Source organism: Corvus hawaiiensis, chromosome 33 (genome assembly GCF_020740725.1).
Source record: "Corvus hawaiiensis isolate bCorHaw1 chromosome 33, bCorHaw1.pri.cur, whole genome shotgun sequence".
In the NCBI taxonomy this organism is placed as follows: Eukaryota; Metazoa; Chordata; class Aves; order Passeriformes; family Corvidae; genus Corvus; species Corvus hawaiiensis.
Window position 1 is genome coordinate 444,122 of NC_063245.1, and position 18,568 is coordinate 462,689.

The following is an 18,568-nucleotide window of genomic DNA, read 5'->3' on the forward strand; positions in this document are numbered from 1 at the left end:
AGACCAGGGGGAACAAATCCCTGCGGCAGAACCTCGTGGAAGAGGCCGCTTTGAGCAGCTCCTCAGTGCAGGAATCCAGCGGGGAGGAAAAACTGAAGAGATCCACGAGGAGTGGCGGCAAACCCAGCCCAGGGAGCTGCGAGGAGAAAAGACCCCCCATGAGACAGCCGGAGATCCAGCCACAGCTCAGAGCTGATGGAGAAGCCTCAGGGTGGAGAGAAGCCCCACAAGGGCTTGGAATGTGGAAGAGATTTGGAAATCCATGGGGATGCAGAGATACCCCGCAGCCCCTGGAGGAGCCCCCACCGGAGCAGGGGGATGCCTGAGGAGAGGCTGTGACCCCGTGCGAGACCCGTGGACAGAGGGGCCCTGCCGGAGCAGCCTGTCCTTGCAGGACTGACCCCGGGGCAGAGTGACCCCCGGGGCTGCAGCAGTGTGAGGGGACTGCTGCCTGTGGGACGGACTCAGGCTGGAGAAGTTCCTGGAGAGCTGTCTGGTGGGAGGGAGCCCAGAGTGCAGCAGGGGAACGACTCCTGTCCCTGAGCAGCGGGAGGAGGCACCGGGGATGAACTGAGCATGGCCCCCATTCCCTGTGTCCTGCACTGCCGGGGTGGGAGGTGGAGCTAGAAGGAGGGAGGGGTGGGAGGAAGAAGTTTGGAAGGGTCTTCTTTTACTTCGCATTACCCTGCTCTGAGTTTTTGGAGTTTTCTGCCACAAATCTCTCCCCTCGTGCACTCAGCCAAAGGAGTTTGGGGCGGTTTTCCCTTTTTCGGGGAAATCAACGCCATGCACTGATGCTCCGAATTAGGGGCGGGAGTAGCGAGGCTGCAGGGCTTCCCAAGGAGCCGGAGGCACCCCACACGCAGGGCTGGGCAGGTCGGGCCGGGAGCAGCGGAGAGCTTTGTTTCTCTTCTCAGCTGAATGGCGGCTCGGGCCGGGCCCGTTCCAGGGCTGTTCCTCAGCTGCGGCTTTCCCCTCACGCAGCCCGGGGGGCGCTGGGAGCGCGGGGCGGGGCTGGGCCGTGTGCAGAGCCCGCCCCTCGCTCCGATTGGGCGGTGCTGCCGTCAGTCGTGGTTCTGGCGCGCTGATTGGTCGGAGCGGGGAGCAGCCCGGGCCCGGAGCCGCCGGCAGGGCGGCCGTGGCGCAGCAGAGGCGCCATTGGCGGAGCGTCTGTGCGGGCCCGGGAGCGGCGGCGGCGGCGGCCGGAGCTCGGTGAGGCGGCAGCGGCGGAGCTCGGAGGCGGCCCCAGCGCAGGTGGGAGCCGCGCTCGGTTCTGGCGGGGCTCGGGGCTGGCTGCGGGCGGAGGGGGCGGCAGGGGGCTGTGGCGGGTTCGTTGTGCCGTGTGGGCGCCGTGTTCGCCCTGGCGTGAGGGCGCTGCGGGAGCGGCTGCCCGCGGTCTCCTTCCCGCTGCTGCCTCGGCAGGAGCCGGTGCCGGAGCAGCGCTGGCTCGTCCCGGCTGCTGTGGGTAGGACAGAGGTGGCTGCCCCGTGGCCGGGAGTGTGCGGGAAAGTTCCCGTGGCCAGAGGTTTGTGTCCCCAGAGGAGCCGGAGGAATCCTGTAAAAGTAACTTTGTTCCTGGACAAAGGGAGAGGCCACGGGGCATTTCCCGTGGGGTCTGTCCAAGTGTTGGAGGACGCAGCCTCCTTTTTATGCCGATTTGCCCGGCCGCATCTCCGTGTCCCTTTCCCCAGTGGCCGAGGTCCTTGGAAGGTACAGACTTCCCGATCTGCCTTCTGCATGTGCCCCTTAATGTGCACCTCCACTTTGTATAACATCCGATATTCATGGCTCTGTGAAGTCTTTGTTCTTCTTCGGGAAGTTCAGGAATTTCGCTGGACCTTGGCTGAGCCGCAGTTCGTGTCAGTTAGTAACATTTTCTGAAATGTATGGTTTCTCTCGTTACTTCCTTATCTCCAAGTCCCTGGCCCTCTCTAATGGGATTCACACCATCTGTTTGTAAAGACGCGTTCATTTTTTTCCTTTTAATCCCCCCCTCTTCTTATTTTTTCAGTACTTTTCTTTACAAACTCTAGAAATGCCTTAATCTGTTCTTCCTGGGCCTTCTTTGGTTTTGGGATTATTCTCAGTGACCTCATTCTGTGTCCTTTTGTAGCCGTTTCTGGGTCAGGAGGCCTGGCTGCCACCTGCATGCCCTTGATCCCCTGCTGAATGAGCTGCACTGAGCAAGGTGTGGTGCATGGTAAAAAGATGAGAGTTGCTGTAGCACCTGAGGGGAGAAACAGCATTGGTTTAACCCATGGTCTGCCAGGGAACCACGAAAACGTGTCCCATTCCCATCCTTTCCACATTTGGAGTGGTACATGAGCTGCTTTCTTATTTCCTTTGTTCTCTGTTTCACCACTTTTCCTTGGCCATCTCTTTGCCAAGAGCAGTTTGAGTCATTTAATTTTCCACAGCCTCCTGGTCCTTCTGCTGAAAGAGAATCTGATGCCATCCCAGGGTGAAATGTGGCGCTGCTCATGGGAGTGGATTGGTGGGTGAGAAGGTCAGGAGCTGGAGCTGTGTGCTTGGTTATGATTTGGAGGACAGTTTGTGATCTAATGATGCACTGAAATGATCAGTGGGTTCTCTGGCACCTGGTATGAATTTGTTCGGGTTCCCAGGGGCTGCTCCATGGTGTTGTAGGATTTGTTCTGGTGGCCGTTGATCTTTTCCCCATTTTTGGGCGCTCCCTCCAGCCAGGGATGCATCAATTGACTGCTTTTCTCTGATTAAATCATCACATCCTTGGATTCCCAAGTGATTTCGCTGAACTTGTGGCAGCAAAAGCAGCCCAGTGGTCAAACCCACCCTGTATAACACAGAGAGTGCCAGCAGATGTTGGAGTGGGGAGAGGGATGATTCCCCCCGCTTTTGTGAGTGAAGTTCTCCCAACATTCTCCGTTTGCTGTTTTCCTTTGCAGCTTCAGGGATTTCTGTTGCAGAGTCAGAGATGCTCAGTGTGGGCTCTGCCTTTAGCGATGCAAATTCCGTCAGTGCAGGGAGGCAGAGCTTGGGGTGAGGGGCAGAGGGAATCAGCTCAATTCCTGTGGCAGGCAAGGAGAGCCTGGGACATTGTGCACACTTCCCCCAGCAGAGTTAATTTGCATTTCCAAAGCTCCTCTGCTGGCTGCCTGGAAGGAAGCTTCTCCTCCAGGGCAGCCATCAGGTGACTCACAAGTGGCCCCCCCCAAAAGCGGCTTTTTTTTCCCCTTTTTTTTTTCATATTTTTTAACTGTTTATGAGGAAAAGGGTCGGTTTTAAAGCTCTTCCAGTTTTCCAAAATGCAACCTACAGGTGAATATCGAAAAACCCATTCCAAAATTCTGCCATCACTAACAGCCATGCACACACATACACAAAAAAGCCCCAAAGCAATAAAGATTTTTGCTACTTCTTCCCCTAAGACTAGAAATTGATTCTCACACCACTGGCCCAAACCCAGCTGACAATATCAAAGTAGGATTATTAAGAAAAAGCCTTCTAATGATGTAATCTTGTTACCAAAACTGTGGGAAGAACAAAAACTCTCCAACAACCTTTTTAGTGTTAGAGGATTAAGGCTGAAGAAAATGAATACAGAAGCTAAATTTTTAGCAATGTAATATTGAACATTTATTAGTAGAACAAAGGCAAATCACAGCTCTGGGGCGCTTGGCAATATTGCCAGAGGCGCCCTCCATTCATTTTACTGTGGACTTAAGTACTCTCCTGAACTGTTACATATTCATTAACCCAGGAAGGAATTTACACTTCACTCACCTTTCCCCGCACAGGTTTCTGCCCCTTCCCCCAGCAGGACACCGCCTCAGTCCTCTGGATCGCTTCAGAACTGCAGACAGGCCCCCTCTCTCCGGTGCCTCCGCAGTCTCCAGCCTCATTGGCAGCTGCCAGTTCCCTTGGGCGGTGTGAGTTCTGATGAGGTAACAATCTTCCTGGCATGCATGCGGTTTATCTTCTTTGTTTCTCGAAGATGTCTTGGTTCCTGGCTCTGTAGTTTCTCAGCTCAAAAGACATTTATTACCATGTGTTTATTAATACATTTCTTAGCGTATTACAACTATTTCGAAATTACAGTTTACCTTAATCTCGTTTCTACTTAACTACATTTTACCTTAACGCTATTTCTACACAATCCATCATCACTTCTAAATGTTTGAATCATATATGTGAAAGACAACATTTAACATTCACTCATTTATCACACCAGGGTACGGAATTGCAGACATGGATTCCAGGGGAGATAATTGAATATCTGCCCTGGGTCTGGCTCTTCTTCGTGCCAAAGCCAATGGCAGCAGCCGTACCCGTGGCATCTTGGTTTCTCTTCAGCAGCTTCAGAAGGTGTTTCTTTATTTCCCCATTCATTCTTTCCACCCGACCTGAGCTCTGGGGTTGCCAGGGCGTTTGGAGGTGCCACTGTGTTCCTAAAGCAGCCAGAACGGCCTGAAGGATCTTTCCTGTAAAATGAGTTCCCCTGAGTCCATTGCTTCCACAATCCCATATCTTGGAATTGTTTGTTCCAAACATGCCTTAAGAACTGTTGCAGGGATTGCTGAAGCAGTTGGAAATGCTTCTGCCCCGCTGTGAGCTGCCATGCTGTTAGCAGAAGATGTTGAAGCCTTCCTGCTGGGGGCATTTCAGTGCCAGGCTCTTCCAAGCACCCCCAGCTCGGCCCTTTGAGCTGAGCATGCGGGCACTGAGCTGCGCTTTGTCTCATTCCCTTTCCTTCAGAGCAGCGTGTCTTGTCACTCTTTTCCCTTCTGCTGCCCTTGCAGACCCATCCCTAAACACATTTTCTCCCTCAGGCCAGGGAATGTCTGGTAAATCACTCCTAGCCCAGGTCTGGAGCTCTGTCACTTGGCTGCAGCCATGGGTTTCTTCCCAGCCCCCTGTGCAGGGCCGTTCAAACAGGAGGCTGGGTTCAACCCTTGCCCTGTCCTCAACTCTGAATCCTCCTGTTCCATCCAACGAGTTTCATTCTGTAAGAACCGAGCGCTGCTCATCCATTTAGAGGCTCCTTTGGTTAACAAAGCTTTAACTTGATGCCAGGCTTGAACAATCAGAGATTGTGCTGCTGTCAGTTTTCAGGCCTCAGTTCCCATTAAAGCCGGGGCTGCACAATTCTGCAGACAATGAGGCCACTCTCTGGCCACTGGCTTAAACATTTGAGCCCAAGAATTCCTTTGGCATGGCCCTGTTTAACATCCATATGCGATTCAAATGGTTTTTCCCTGTCTGGGAGGGCCAGGGCAGGAGGCTCAGTTAATCTGCTTTTGAAGCCTTGAAAATTGTGCTTTCCTTCTGGTGTCCATGATCAGGTTTCTTGGCTGGCAGGAGAGGAGAGTTGTAGGGAGAGATGCCTGGCTCCAGAAGCGCTGCCTTTAGCAGGGACTCAGTAAGAGGCTGTAACCCCTTCCTTGCCTCCCTTGGAACAGGGTATTGCTTTTAGACACCACTTGTCCTGGATGCTTCAAAGGAATTTGGAGAAGCTCCATATCTAATTTTCCCTATTTCCCTGGGGCTGCCCACACTTCTGGGTTCCCTTCAGCAGAGGCCTTCGCAGACATTTGACACCAAGGTACAGCAGCATTAGCCTCTGTATCTCATTTACAACATGAATTTGTATTCCCACTTCAGCCCCCAAATCCCTTCCCAGTAAATTACAATCACAATTAGGAACAAACAGAAATTGATGCGTTTCAAACCCATCCCCCACATCTACTGATAGTGGTTGAATAAAACACACCTGCTCATGTTTCCCACTTATTGCCTGAATAATGAAAGAACTTCTTGACAATTTCCCCCCTTAGGTCTCAGATTCGGAGTGGATCGAGAGGCCCCTGTGTCCATCAGGAGCGGCCTCGTCTCGATCCAGAGGCGCCCTGAATGTTCTCAAGGGCTCTGGTGCGGTGGGTCCTTGGTGTGCTGGGAGCTCTGAGAGCCCTGACAATCCATATCCATCAGGGGTGGACTTGCTGGTGCTGAGGGTGCTGCTGTCTGTGCTTGCAGTGTCCTTGTGGCCTGCAGCTGGAGCCCTGATTCCTTGGCAGGGGCTGTTTGGGTGGGCTCTGCCGTGCCGAGGAGGGCAATGCCTGTGCCAGGTGCTTGTGGCCGCCGCCGTCCCCTGGGTGCTGGGGCCCCCTTGGGCCCTGCGGTTCATCCCTGGGGGGCTGTAGAAACTCTGCCATGGCCTTTGCCTTCACCTTGGCCTTTTGCTCATCCCTTCTTGCATTCCCCTGCTGAGCCTTTCTGGCCAAGTGCTGCAGGGGCTTCTTGTGCCTCTCCTGCAGCCCCCTCAGTGCCTGTGGGTGCTCATCCTCTGACAGCTGCTGAGCTTTCTGCACAATCATTCGTTTCTCCAGTGACCCAAACGAGATCGAGAAAAGAAAATCCTGATCCTTCCACATCCCGCAGCCTCCTGGGGGCCGGGGGCCACTGCCGGCCCTGCCCGGGGGGGGTTGGGGTCAGGCAGTGCCCGGCGCTGAGCCCCGGCTGCCCCACAGCCCCGGCCCGGCCCCGCAGCTCCCCACAGGCCCCCAGCCCGTGCTGCCCTGTCCTGCTGCTCCCCACCACAGAGAAACACCCTGAGATTCTGAACTTCTTTGTTTCCCTGTCCTGGAGACCAGGAATACGGAAGATTTGGATCAGCTGGCAAATTTTGAGGATAAGATGGTGCTGAAAAATATCCCTGTCCTCAGGTTTTTCTCTTCCTCCTCTTTTCCATCTTCCTTTTCCTTTCTTGCCACATAGATTCCTCGTGCTGCTGTTTGCCTTAACCATATTCCTGCACACTCCCTTCAACCAATCCCTTCCCAGCACACCAACACCATCCATCCCTTGTTGCTGAGACCCCTTCTTGACTTCCCTTTTTACCCCCGCTGGGTGTCCATGTTCTTAAATACCTCTGGGAGAATGTGCAAACTGCCTCAACATTGTCCCCTTTTGTATAGGACACGATGTCCATGGTTCTGTTCAGGCTTTGTTGTTGTTCTGGAAGTCGAGGAATTGAGCAGGAGCTTGGCTGAGCAGCAGTGTGTGTCAATCAGTACCATTTTGTGGAGCTGATGGTTTGTGCTGTCACTTGCTTGTGTCCAAGTCGGTGTGGCTGTGTCCGAGCAGATTCAGAGCATGTGTTTGTAGCGAGGCGTTGCTGTTGTTCCTTGGCTGGGGGTGCCCGGTTTTCGGGCCATCCCCCCTGGAGCAGGGTGTCCCCCCTTGGTGCAGGCGCGGCCCTCAGGCAGCGCTCAGCCAATCAGAAGGCGCGGCGCTGGTGACTCAGCAGTTGCCAGGCAGAGCCGCAGCGCCCGGCGCTCCCCAGCTGGAGCCCCCGTGTGGCCCGGCCTTGGCGCCCCCCGCGAGGGGAATTTGGGGAGGTGGGAGGGGGGGAGCGCCAAGGCCGGGCCGGCCCGTGCTGTGCTGGCAGAAGTGGCTGCGGCGGGGGCCGAGTGCGGGCAGGAGCGGCCGAGAGCCCAGCGCTGCCCCAGCCCGAGCTGCCGCAGCTGCATCCCTGCTGGTGCTGTGGGATCCGAGAGCTCTGGGGGGCAGAGCGAGCCAGGGGCGGGTGCTGGGCCTGGGGGTAGGAGGAGAAAGGCTGGAGGAGCAGGGCTGGAGACCAGAATGGTGAAACGATGCACGTGGGAGCAGCAGGTGGGATTCTGCAGGAGAAGGAGTAGTGTGAGGAAGAGGAGTGTGAGGAAGAGTAGGGATACAGGAGAAGGAGGAGGAACAGGAAGAGGAGACACCACAAGGTTCCAGCACTTGCTGTATCTGCAGCCTCCCCCCAGCCCCAGGAGAGTTGCACCCCCCATCCAGCAGGTGATCAGGGAGGGAGATCCACGATTTTCCCCGTGGGTGAATCTTGGTGTTTCTGAGGTTTCTTGGGCTCCATGTTGGTGCTTTGGTTTTTTTGTGGGGGCTGAATGTTTATATTTTGGAGGGAGTTTTGTCTGAATCTTGATGTTTTGGGAGTTCTGGGTCTGTGTCTTGATGTTTGTGGGACTTTTGGGCTGAATCTCTGTGTTTTTGAGGTTTTAACAGACACAGGTTGCCCAGTGATGCACTTGGGGAGGAGGAACTCCCAGCCCAAGGCACTAACTTGATGCCTTTTCCTGGTCTTAAAATCAAGAGGCATACACGGTTAGAAGGGGAAAAGGGATTTTACCTTGGTATTTATTTTTAAAGATCCTTAGGTGTACACGTCCAGGTCATATGCATCGAGATGCACCCTGCCGAGTCTGTCTCTCTCTCTGTCTCTCTCCGTGTCCCCCCCCCCCGCCAACATTGGGTATAACATTATAGGTTTTACTAATTAGCAGGTCTATCAAAGATTCCCCAATGAGAGGCTCAAGTGAGCCCCCCTCCCCAAGGAACCTTCCCTTGGATGGTTCTATCTTGGTTTACAGAATGTGTTCTGGAGAGGACCTTGGGCTCTGGGGCACACTGATCCCTAGCTACAAAGCTTCCAAAATGTTTAGTTTCTTAGCTTGACAAACAAATCCAAGAATGTAGGCAAAAGGCACTAGGAATACAGAAGTTGTAGAAAGGTATAACAGGGGTATAAAAGAAAAGGCAAAAATCTTCATGGCATCACACTCCTTGTTTCTCCCCCCAAACCAGGATTTGTCATTCCCAAGGCGTGGCCGGATGGAGGAGGAGGAAAAGCCCTGGAGAAGCCGCATAAGGAGGGGCTGCAAACGCAGCCCAGAGAGATCCAAGGAGGAAAGAGCCCCCCTGTGCCGGGAAGGCGGCGGCCGGAGATCCAGGGGGAGCTTGGAGCTGGGAGAGAAGCTTCAGGGTGGGGAGAAGCCTCACAAGTGCTTGGAATGTGGGAAGGGCTTCAGGTGGAGCTCCAGCCTTAGGGAACACCAGAGGATCCACACTGGGGAAAAGCCCTACAAGTGTGGGCAATGTGGGAAGAGCTTCCGGCACAGCTCCCACCTGATGGAGCACCAGAGGATCCACACTGGGGAACGACCCTATGGGTGTAGGGAATGTGGGAAGAGCTTCGGGCGGAACTCCAGCCTGTGGGGACACCAGCGCATCCACACCGGGGAGAGGCCCTACGAGTGTTCTGAGTGTGGGAAGAGGTTTCGGATCAGCTCCAATCTCCTCAGACATCAGCGCATTCACACGGATGAGAGGCCCTTCCGCTGCCCCAGTTGTGGGAAGGGCTTCAAACGCAACTCCACCTTCATCAGGCACCAGCGCATCCACACCGGGGAGAGGCCCTACAAGTGTCCTCAGTGTGGGAAGAGCTTTTCACAGAGCTCTCACTTGACCCAACACCAACGGAGGCACCGCTAAGGGAAGCCCTGCGAGTGCCCCGAGTGCGGGAAGAGCTTTGTGCGCTGCTCCAGCTCCATCCCCCGTGGGAGGGTCGGCGTTGGATGATCCCCAGTGACCCCTGTTGGGCAGAGCCCTGGTGACCCCCGTTCCGGGTGATCCCTGCTGGGTGGGGGGAAGGTGTTGGAGAGATTTCTTTGCCTTCCCCTTGTGCTGCTGTGATGTGGTTGGTAATAAATTCCCTCCCTGTGCCCAGGCTGGGTCTGGTGTGCCCGTGCCGGTGCTTGGGGCGGGATCTCTCCTGGTCCTTCTCGCAGCTCCTGGGCTTTTCCTTGTATTTCCTGTCCCTGTGCAGTAGCAGAGGGCAGGGACAGAGCGGTTTTGGTGTCTCCCGGCATCCAGGCAGGGCCAGCCCAGCCCCGGGGTTTCTGAGGGGCTTGTGGGTGTCCCTCGTTTTTGGGACATCCCCACTGGAGGAGGGTGTCCCTCCATTGCTGCAGCCCCAGCCCTCAGGCAGCCCTCAGCCAAGCAGAGAACGCTGGCCCAGGTGCACAGGCACTGCCGGCACAGCCTCGAGGTGTCCACCCCATTCCTGGTGGGCCGCAGAGGTGAGCGTGGGGCAGAGCGTGTCCCCTCGGGCCCTGCCCTGGGAATGACCCTGGAGCCCCTCAAAACCTCTCTGGGAATCACCCCAGAGCCCTCAGCTCTCCTTGTGCCCATCCCCGGGGCCTCTTGCCCCTCTCAGTCACCTTCGTCCCTCTCTTTGTCCCTCCCAGTCCCTCCCAGTCCATCCCAGTCCCTCCCAGTGTCTCCCAGTGCCTCCGCGCGTGTCCATCCCAGCCCTGAGTGGCGCTGACGCCCCTCAGCCAATCAGAGCGCGTCTCTCTGATGACTCATCAGTTGCCAGGCAGACCCGCAGCGCCGACTGCCCCGTGCTGGACTCGGCCTCCCAGTGCCGCGCGCTCCATTCCCAATCCCTCCCAGTGACACCGTAGGCACTCCCAGTTTCCCCACAGTCACTCTAAGGCCCTTTCAATCCTTCCCAGTCCCTCTCAGTCCATTCCCAGTCCACTTCCAGCCCATTTCCAGACCTCCACCCTCTGCCCAGTGCCTTCCCAGTGCCCCCCAACCACCTCCCCTCTCTCTTAGTGCCCCCCCCCCCCAGTCCCTTCCAGTTCATTCCCAGTCCCTACCAGGGCCCCCACAGTCCCAACCAGTGCAAATCCAGTCCCTCACAGTGTCCCCATAGTCCTTCTCAATCCCTCCTAATCCCTCTCAGTCCATTCCCTGTCCACTCCTAACCCTTCTCAGGTCACTCTCAGACCTCCACCCTCTCTCCCAATGCCTGTGGCCCCCAATCCACTCCCCTGTCTCTCAGTGCCCCCCCAGTCCCTCCCACTCCATTCCCAGTCCCTCTCAATGCCACACGAAACCTCACCGCTCTCTCCCAGTGCCCCCCAGCGTGTCCATCTTGCTGGTGCCCTCGAGCTCCCAGCCCGGCCCCGGCCGCCTGCTCTGCTCCGGGATGGATTTCTACCCTGTGCAGGTGCAGCTCAGGTGGTTCCAGGAGCTCTCGGGGCACGTGGTGGCCACCGACATTGTCCCCAACGGGGACTGGACCCACCAGCTCCTGGTGCTGCTGGAAACTCCCCCCAGCGCGGGGTCAGCTCCAGCTGCCGGGTGGAGCACAACAGCCTGGAGCAGCCCCTGAGCCTGCACTGGGGTACAGCCCGGCCCCACAGCTCCGGGGGGAGCGGGGCAGGCACTGGGGGCACTGGGAAGGGGTTTGAAGGATGTTGGGGAGGGTGAGATGGAGTTCCAGGGGTGCTGATGGACACTGGGAGGGAGTTTGGGGGTTCTGGGTGTAACTGGGAGGGATTTGAGTGAGCCTGGAGGGGCTGGAAGATCAAGGGTGGAAAAGTAGGGGTTGGAATGAGGTTGGTTGTGCTGGGAAGAGACTGGGAGGAGTCTTGGTGAGTCCTGGTGGGGCTGGGAAGGGACTGGGAGAGGGTCTGTGGGTCCTGGGGCGGTGGGGGGCAACTGGGAGGGACAGGAGGGACTTTGGTGGGTGCTGGAGAGGCTGGGAAGGGATGAGGAGAAGATTTCAGGAGGTCCTGGGTGGGCTGGGGGTGACTAAGAAAGTGCTTGGAGGGTTTTGGGGTGTCTGTGAGAGGATTTTGGGGGTCCTGACCATTGCAGAACCCCCACAGATGGCGCTGGACACCGCCTACAGCAAGATGCCGATGGGGATCGGGGGCTTCGTGTTGGGCTTCATCTTCCTGGCGCTGGGGCTCGGCTTCTACCTGCGCAAGCAGGTGTGGGGGAGGGGGGGTCCCGGGGTCGTGTCCCCCCTCCCCCCGAGCTCTGTGCTCCCCCAGGGCCCCCCAGCCCAGTGTCACCCCCTTTGCTCTGCCCACAGAGCTCCTGAGCCGCCGGCGGCCGCAGCCCCTCCCCGTGGCATCGGGCCCGGCCGGGACCCCCCGCTCCGTCCCCGCGCTGATTTTGGGGGTTCGTGTGTCCCCCCCGCCCCGCTGTCACTCTGACCCTGCCCGGCTGCTCCCAGTGTTCCCAATAAAGCTTCCCAGTTCAACCCGGTCCCGTTTATTGGGGGGGCACTGGGGAGGGACTTGGGGGGGCTGAGATTGTGGGGGGAGAACCCGGGGATAGATCAGGAATGGGGATCCCTGTGTGCCCCCCCCGTGTCACGCCGCTCTGGGGGGGCTTTGGGAAGCACCTGAACCCCAACACAGCACCCAGTGAACCCCAAAAGGCGCCTCCTTAAGAGGAAGGAGCAGAAGAAGGAACAACAGAGAGAAGAGGAGAAGCAGGTGGGATGAGGAAGGAGGAGGAGCAGGACCCCTCCCAAATCAATTTGGGGGTCCCATTCCCCCTTTCCCTCAATTCAGGCAGCTCCTGGCAGCTTTTTTCTGTTTCAGGATTTTTGGGGTGCAGTTTTGGAGGGGGACAGCTGTATCTCGCCTTCCCCTCCCTCTTGCAGCTTCTCAGCCATTTCCTTCCTGGGGACAAGGACCTTCATTCCCTTCCAGGAGCCCAATGCTGGCTGGGGGTCCAGCTCAGGGGGTCCTTGAGCAGCTGCCCCAGAGCCTCCGCCAGGGTCTCCCAGCGCAGCCGGAGCCGCTCAGCCTGGGGGCCCCAAAGCCCTCAGCAACCCCCAAATCCCTCCCAGGAACCCTCAACTCCCTCAAACCCAGCATCCCCCACATCCCCTGCAAGTTCCCCCCATGGCACCGGCCATGGCCACATCCCCACATGTCCCTGGCCCTGTCCCACCGTGTCGTCACCCATGGCTGTGTCCCCACCACGTTTCCCTCCATGCAATGTCCCCCATGTCCCCACCCATCTCTTGGTTCAATGCCTTTATTTTTTCCCCAGTTTCAAGTGTATTGAAGGGATGAAGATAAATGAAAAGAAAACCAAAGCCAAAAGAAAAGGATTTCTGTGTCCATGCTGGCTGAGGATCTTTGTGCTTGGGTTGGAGCGAAGAACCTGTTCTGGAGGGATTTCCACCCCATTGTCTCCAGAATCTTGGTCTTTGCCCCACTCCATCACCATTTGGTTGTGGAAGATGCCCTTGGGCCAGAGAAAATCAGAATCATGGAATCACTGAGGTTGGAAAAGACCTCCAAGACAGTCCAGTATTCCTGGATGTCACCAGAAGATAGGATTGAATGGAAAAGATTTTTGGGGCTCAATATTCATTAAATCTGCTCTCCCCAATGAATTCCCGATGTCAGTCTGTGTCCTGAGGAATGTTCCTGCCCCTGGGTTCATCCAGGTGCCCACGGGGAGCCAGGAAGATGTGGAGCCCGTCAGCCAGGTGTCTTCCCAACACAGATCACCAGGAGCACGGATCACCAGGGCTCTGCCCAACGGGGGTCACTGGGGATCATCCAACGCTGATCCTCCCACGGGGGATGGAGCTGGAGCAGCGCACAAAGCTCTTCCCGCACTCGGGGCACTCGCAGGGCTTCCCTTAGCGGTGCCTCCGTTGGTGTTGGGTCAAGTGAGAGCTGCTGGAGAAGCTCTTCCCACACTGGGGACACTCGTAGGGCCTCTCCCCGGTGTGGATGTGCCAGTGCCTGATGAGGTTCAAGTTGTGTTTGAAGCCCTTCCCACAGTCGGGGCAGCGGAAGGGCCTCTCATCCGTGTGAATGCGCTGGTGCACAAGGAGAGTGGAGCTGGTCTGAAACCTCACTCAGAACACTCGTAGGGCCTCTCCCCGGTGTGGATCATCTGGTGTTGAATCAGGTTGGAGCTCCACCAGAAGCTCTTCCCACATTCCCCACACTCGTGGCCATTCCCCGGTGTGGATCCTCTGGTGTTCCCTCAGCTGGGATTTGTAGCTGAAGCCCTTCCCACATTCCAAGCACTTGGGGGGCCATTCCCCAGTGTGAGTGCTCTGGTGTTCCATCAGCTTGGAGCTGTTGCTGAAGCTTTTCCCACATTCCGAACACGCATAGGGCCTCTCCCCAGTGTGGATCCTCTGGTGTCCCCACAGGTTGGAGCTCCACCTGAAGCCCTTCCCACATTCCAAGCACTAGTGAGGCTTCTCCCCACCCTGAGGCTTCTCCCCCACCTCTGAGCTCCCCCTGGATCTCCGGCCGCCTTCCCGGCACAGGGGGGCTCTTTCCTCCTTGGATCTCTCTGGGCTGCATTTGCAGCCCCTCCTCGTGAGGCATCTCCGGGGCTTTCCTGTTGGGGTCTCCTCTCCCCGCTGTGTAGCCCTCGGAGAGGGGCCCTGAGGGGACAGACACGGGGTTTCCCTGTCCCTGCTCAGCCTCGTTCCCATTGGTTGGTTTGTGTTCCCTGCGCGGGCAGAAGGACCCTTGGTCCCGTGACTGGAACAGTTCCTCGGCAGAGCTCCGGCCATGCGGCTGGAGAAATAAACATCTCTCTGAAACATCTAGCAAGAATCTGTCTGTCCATATATATTTCCTTTCCACGGGACTCCTGGTTTGATATATGAGTGTTGCAGTATCCCCACTGCAACAAATGGTGGAGAATTGAGAGCAGAACGATCCCCGATCCCTAAGCGACTGATTTGTGTGAGTAAACCCTGGAAACTTTGGATTCCTCTTCTTGGTTTTGCTTTGCTATTCCATATCTAAACTATGGAGGAACGGTGGGAAGACTCTTGGCTCTCAGAGCCGCATATGGACATTTATCTTAAACTTAAAATGATTCTTGAACAACGATTTGTAAATTTTAGCTTGATTCAAGCTCAAAAAGAACTGAAACACTTCCTGGCATGGTTGTTTAAGAACTTTTTCTATGTTTCTTGGGATTTAATTCTTACCAAGGGCTTTTGGAAAACCGTTTGGACACAGTTAATACTGGAGTCAAAATATATGCCGATGGAAGAATATTTTCGTGAATATTATTTAGTTACCGAGACTGTTGAGCAATGTCAGCTGTGTCCTGGCGAAGGGAAGCCTGGCGAAGGGTCCGTGCGGCCCAGGCCACGTGCACTGAGCGCTCTGCGAGCAGCAGCGAGGCAGTTCCCGCGCCCGGGCGGAGCCACGCGAGCCGCAGTGTCGGTGGCGGAGCGAGGAGCGGCAGGACCCGGCGGTGCCCGAATGGCCCCGTGCAGCGCGTGGTGGAGCGAGCCCCGTGAACGCCCGACCGAGAGGGGCGGCGCGCGGGCGGCGGCTGGCGGCGGTGGCGGTGGAGCAGAGCCGCGCCCAACCGAGACGCGCGCTGGAGCGGGGCGTGGGGGAGTCGTCGCTCGGGGGCCCGGCCGAGATGTGGGTGCAGCGCCTGGCAGCGGCAGCGAAGCTGCGACCAGAGGAGGCGACGCACGGAGAACTGAGCGGCGCAGCCCGGCCCGGCCCGCGCAGCCCCGAACGCGACCCCGGGAAGAGCGCGCAGGCACCAGCAGCCCCGACAATTCCAACACAGGAGCAACCAAAAGAGAGAGCAAAGACGCAGCGAGACAGAAAACAGCAGCCACTCGGAAAAAGGAAAAGATCATAATAACTAAGATATTAGGGATAGTAAAATGGTATAATGTTAAGCAAAATTATGGTTTTATAACAAGGTGTGACAACCAGCAAGACATATTCGTGCATAGAACTGCTATTAAAAAGAATAACCCTGAAAAATGGATCCCAAGCTTGGGAGATGGAGAGGTGGTGGAATTCAAAATTGTGCTAGGGAGAAAAGGGTTACAAGCATCGCAGGTCACTGGGCCTGATGGTGTTTCTGTAAAAGGCAGTATATATGCTAAAAATCGTAGTCATGTTAGACAATATCTCCATTGTAAGCCCCCCCTACAGTGTCCCTTTCCTAATCCCACCTTTCCCTTTTACCCTATGTCCTATTACCCCCAGTGTATTCCCAATCTGGTTTTTTTTATCCATGGTTTCCCTCACAAAACCATGCTTTTGCCAATTGTTTCCCCAAAAATCTCTTTCCAATGCCGAGTGGGGGATGAAAAGGGGAAGGGAAGAAATTAAACGCTCTCCTGCCTCAGTTTCCCCACAAAGCATGCTGAGAGAGTTCTGTCTCCCTTCTGTCAGCCCTAAGATGTTCCACAGAATCTCTTTGGACATTTAAGGACTCAGGAGGGTGGCTTGTTTTGTTTTGAAACTGTTCTTGTTATGTTTATCCAGTTGTTTTCATTCTCCTTTTATTAAAATAAAACGGGTGAGGTGTTGGGGTCCCTCCCCTGCCGTGTAGCCCTGGGAGAGGGGCCCTGACGGCACAGACACGGGGCTTCCCTGCCCCTGCTCAGCCTCGTTCCCATTGGTTGGTTTGTGTTCCCTGCGCGGGCAGAAGGACCCTTGGTCCCGTGACTGGAACAGTTCCTGGGCAGAGCTCCGGCCATGCGGCTGGAGAAATAAACATCTCTGAAACAGCTAGCAAGAATCTGTCTGTCCATATATATTTCCTTTCCACGGGACTCCTGGTTTGATATATGCGTGTTGCAGGATCCCCACTGCAACAGCCACCAGTCTGTGGATTATTGTGGAGAACTAGAATTGGCAGATTCTAATCCTGCAGCCTTGTGGGGATAATGTTGTCCCTGTGCAGGCCCAGGTATTTGTCACGCAGCCTCATCTGCAGGGGCTGTAGAGAAACCTATGGGCAAAGTGTTTTGCTGTCCTTCCTTGGTTAATTTGTTAGTCACCTCTCTACTCCTGGGGTGGACTTAGTGTAAAAAAAAAAAAAAAAAAAGAAAAAAAGGAGAGAGAAGGGGGTTTTAGGCAGTAGCATTGCTTGCTGCCGAACTTGATCTTGTCCAAAAGGAAAATCACTAGAACAAAAGGAGCAAACAGATAAGGCAAACTGCTCCAGGGCAAAAAGCAGAAGCCTACTAAAACCCTGAGGAGAAAAAAAAAAAAGGCAATCCAAATGCCTGATTCACAGACTGCAACTCTTGCAAAACTTTTAAAAGCAGTCTCACTCCCTCCACTGAAGAATCAATTGGAAGAAACCCCACTGAAAACCTGTGGGAGACAATCAAAGTGGTGCAACAAGCTCTTCATAGAATAAAAACTAAAACTCCACTTGAATAAGTTAATGCAATTAAAGTCTTGTTTCACTCAAACATATTTTTCATTTTCTGGGGGGGGGGAGGAGGGGGGGGGAAGTTTGTTTCTTTTCTCTTTTCTAGGAATGTCAAATGTCCCGACATCAAAGATAAAGAAAGCAGTTTGAGAGCAAGGAAACTGCAAGCAGCAAAATCACACCTAAATGTGATAACCATTGCTTCACTGTCACTTTGTGTTAGCCCCAGAAAGTTTTACTTCTTAATAATCAGTCTAGTGGGCCAAATTTTCACTTTTCTTTTCTAGGAATCTACCAACACATGAGATGGAGCTGTGTGAAAACCAATGAAATTTAAAGTGTCACCATAATTGCTCGCATTGTCAGTTGGTTAATGTTTGTAATTTGTTTGTGTTTTCATTGCAAGTGACTTAGTGAAAGATCAAATAGTAGTTAAAGCATTCTACATATTCTTGAGTTTAATTTTTGTCTAACTTGTTTTGTCTTTTTACTGAAAAATGGTGTGGTTAAGGTCTTCTAGATGTATCATTTGTCTCAACCAATATTATCCTGAGAGTTGGTATAAGAATTTACACATATTTGAAATCCTACCAATATGGACTAACCTTCCCAGTTCTGCCTCAGAAGGCTTCAAAATTATTATCATCTGGCTAAATTTTTTGGATTTTCTAATTAGCGAATTAAAAAATCTTGACAAATCGCAAGCAAATGCTACATGAGATATGATTGAATCCCCCTTCCTAAACCAAGAGGGATATAGAAAAGCCTTCTACCAGCTCTCAAACTAAAGTGCTGTTCAATCTCATGCCATATGTCTTAGGAGGATGTTTTAACTTTTCCTCACCCCTCCTATTTATAGCACATTCTGCAATCTCAGTTGTAGGTGCAGAATGGGATGAAGGCAATTTATTCACCAAAAAAAAAAAAAAAAAAACCAAAAAAACCCCAACCCTACATTTGAAAGAGAATTCATTTCATTTTTAATCCCACCAAAAATAAAGCCACAGTTTGTAATTTGTGTCAAGATTAAATGACAAGAGTGCTATAATCTGGCTCCTGGAAAACAGAGCATAGCCCTAATGTAAAGATATGTTTGCATGAGAACATTTTGTATGAAAATGTTTTGTGTGTTAGTTTTGTATCATAAAAACTAATCCTTCATAATGTATAGAATTATACAGCAGAGTAAGAATATTATTATAACAAAAACTGTAGAAAGAAGCTACAACCAAAGAAGCCTCCTGAAGATACCTGACTAGGACTTTAAAGTGTAAGTTAAACCACTAAGATTAGATAAAAGAAAGAGAAATACCCATAGATAGTAAAAGAACAAATTAAGTGATCCCATTAGTAGAAGATGTTGAAATTCCAGGGAGATCAAAACGGGCTCCCCCAGTGATTATTGAACTACTGGAAGGGGCACAACCAGTGTCAATTAAACAATATACACTAAGGCATGAAACATGAGTAAGAATAGAACCAATAATTACTGAATTGATTAATCAGAGGTTGTTGAGAGAGTGTAGATCTTCCTGCAGTACCCCAATTCTACCAGTACGAAAGCCAAATGAAAGTGATTGATTAGTTCAGGACCTGAGGACACTTTACTCACAAAATTACAAAGTGACTGAGTGTGATTTTCAGTTTTAGATTTAAAAGATGCTCTCTTTTGTCTGCCATTAGCTGAAAGCAGTCAGGAAATGTTTGCCTTTGAATGGAAAAACCCCAGAACAGGGAGAAAAAGCCAACTTAC

General features: G+C 53.8%; 2 protein-coding genes and 1 long non-coding RNA gene across 3 annotated transcripts; 2 read left to right on the forward strand and 1 right to left on the reverse strand.

The window, feature by feature from the left end:
- Window positions 1-1,219: 1,219 nt before the first annotated feature.
- LOC125318964 lies at window positions 1,220-8,658 on the forward strand. Its single transcript, XR_007200548.1, has 3 exons — window positions 1,220-1,254; window positions 3,777-3,923; window positions 8,620-8,658. It is a non-coding gene; the product is annotated as an uncharacterized LOC125318964 (long non-coding RNA).
- A 322-nt stretch (window positions 8,659-8,980) lies between these two features.
- LOC125318960 (boLa class II histocompatibility antigen, DQB*0101 beta chain-like) lies at window positions 8,981-11,094 on the forward strand. The gene is given in 4 exon segments (XM_048289927.1): window positions 8,981-8,986; window positions 9,644-9,893; window positions 10,737-10,937; window positions 10,940-11,094. Coding segments are annotated over 4 exon segments (612 nt in total).
- A 2,197-nt stretch (window positions 11,095-13,291) lies between these two features.
- Window positions 13,292-13,834, reverse strand: LOC125318961 (zinc finger protein 664-like; the record flags this gene model as incomplete). Its single annotated transcript, XM_048289928.1, has 2 exons — window positions 13,292-13,375; window positions 13,619-13,834. Coding segments are annotated over 2 exons (300 nt in total), but the record flags the coding sequence as incomplete, so codon positions are not given.
- Window positions 13,835-18,568: the final 4,734 nt, after the last annotated feature.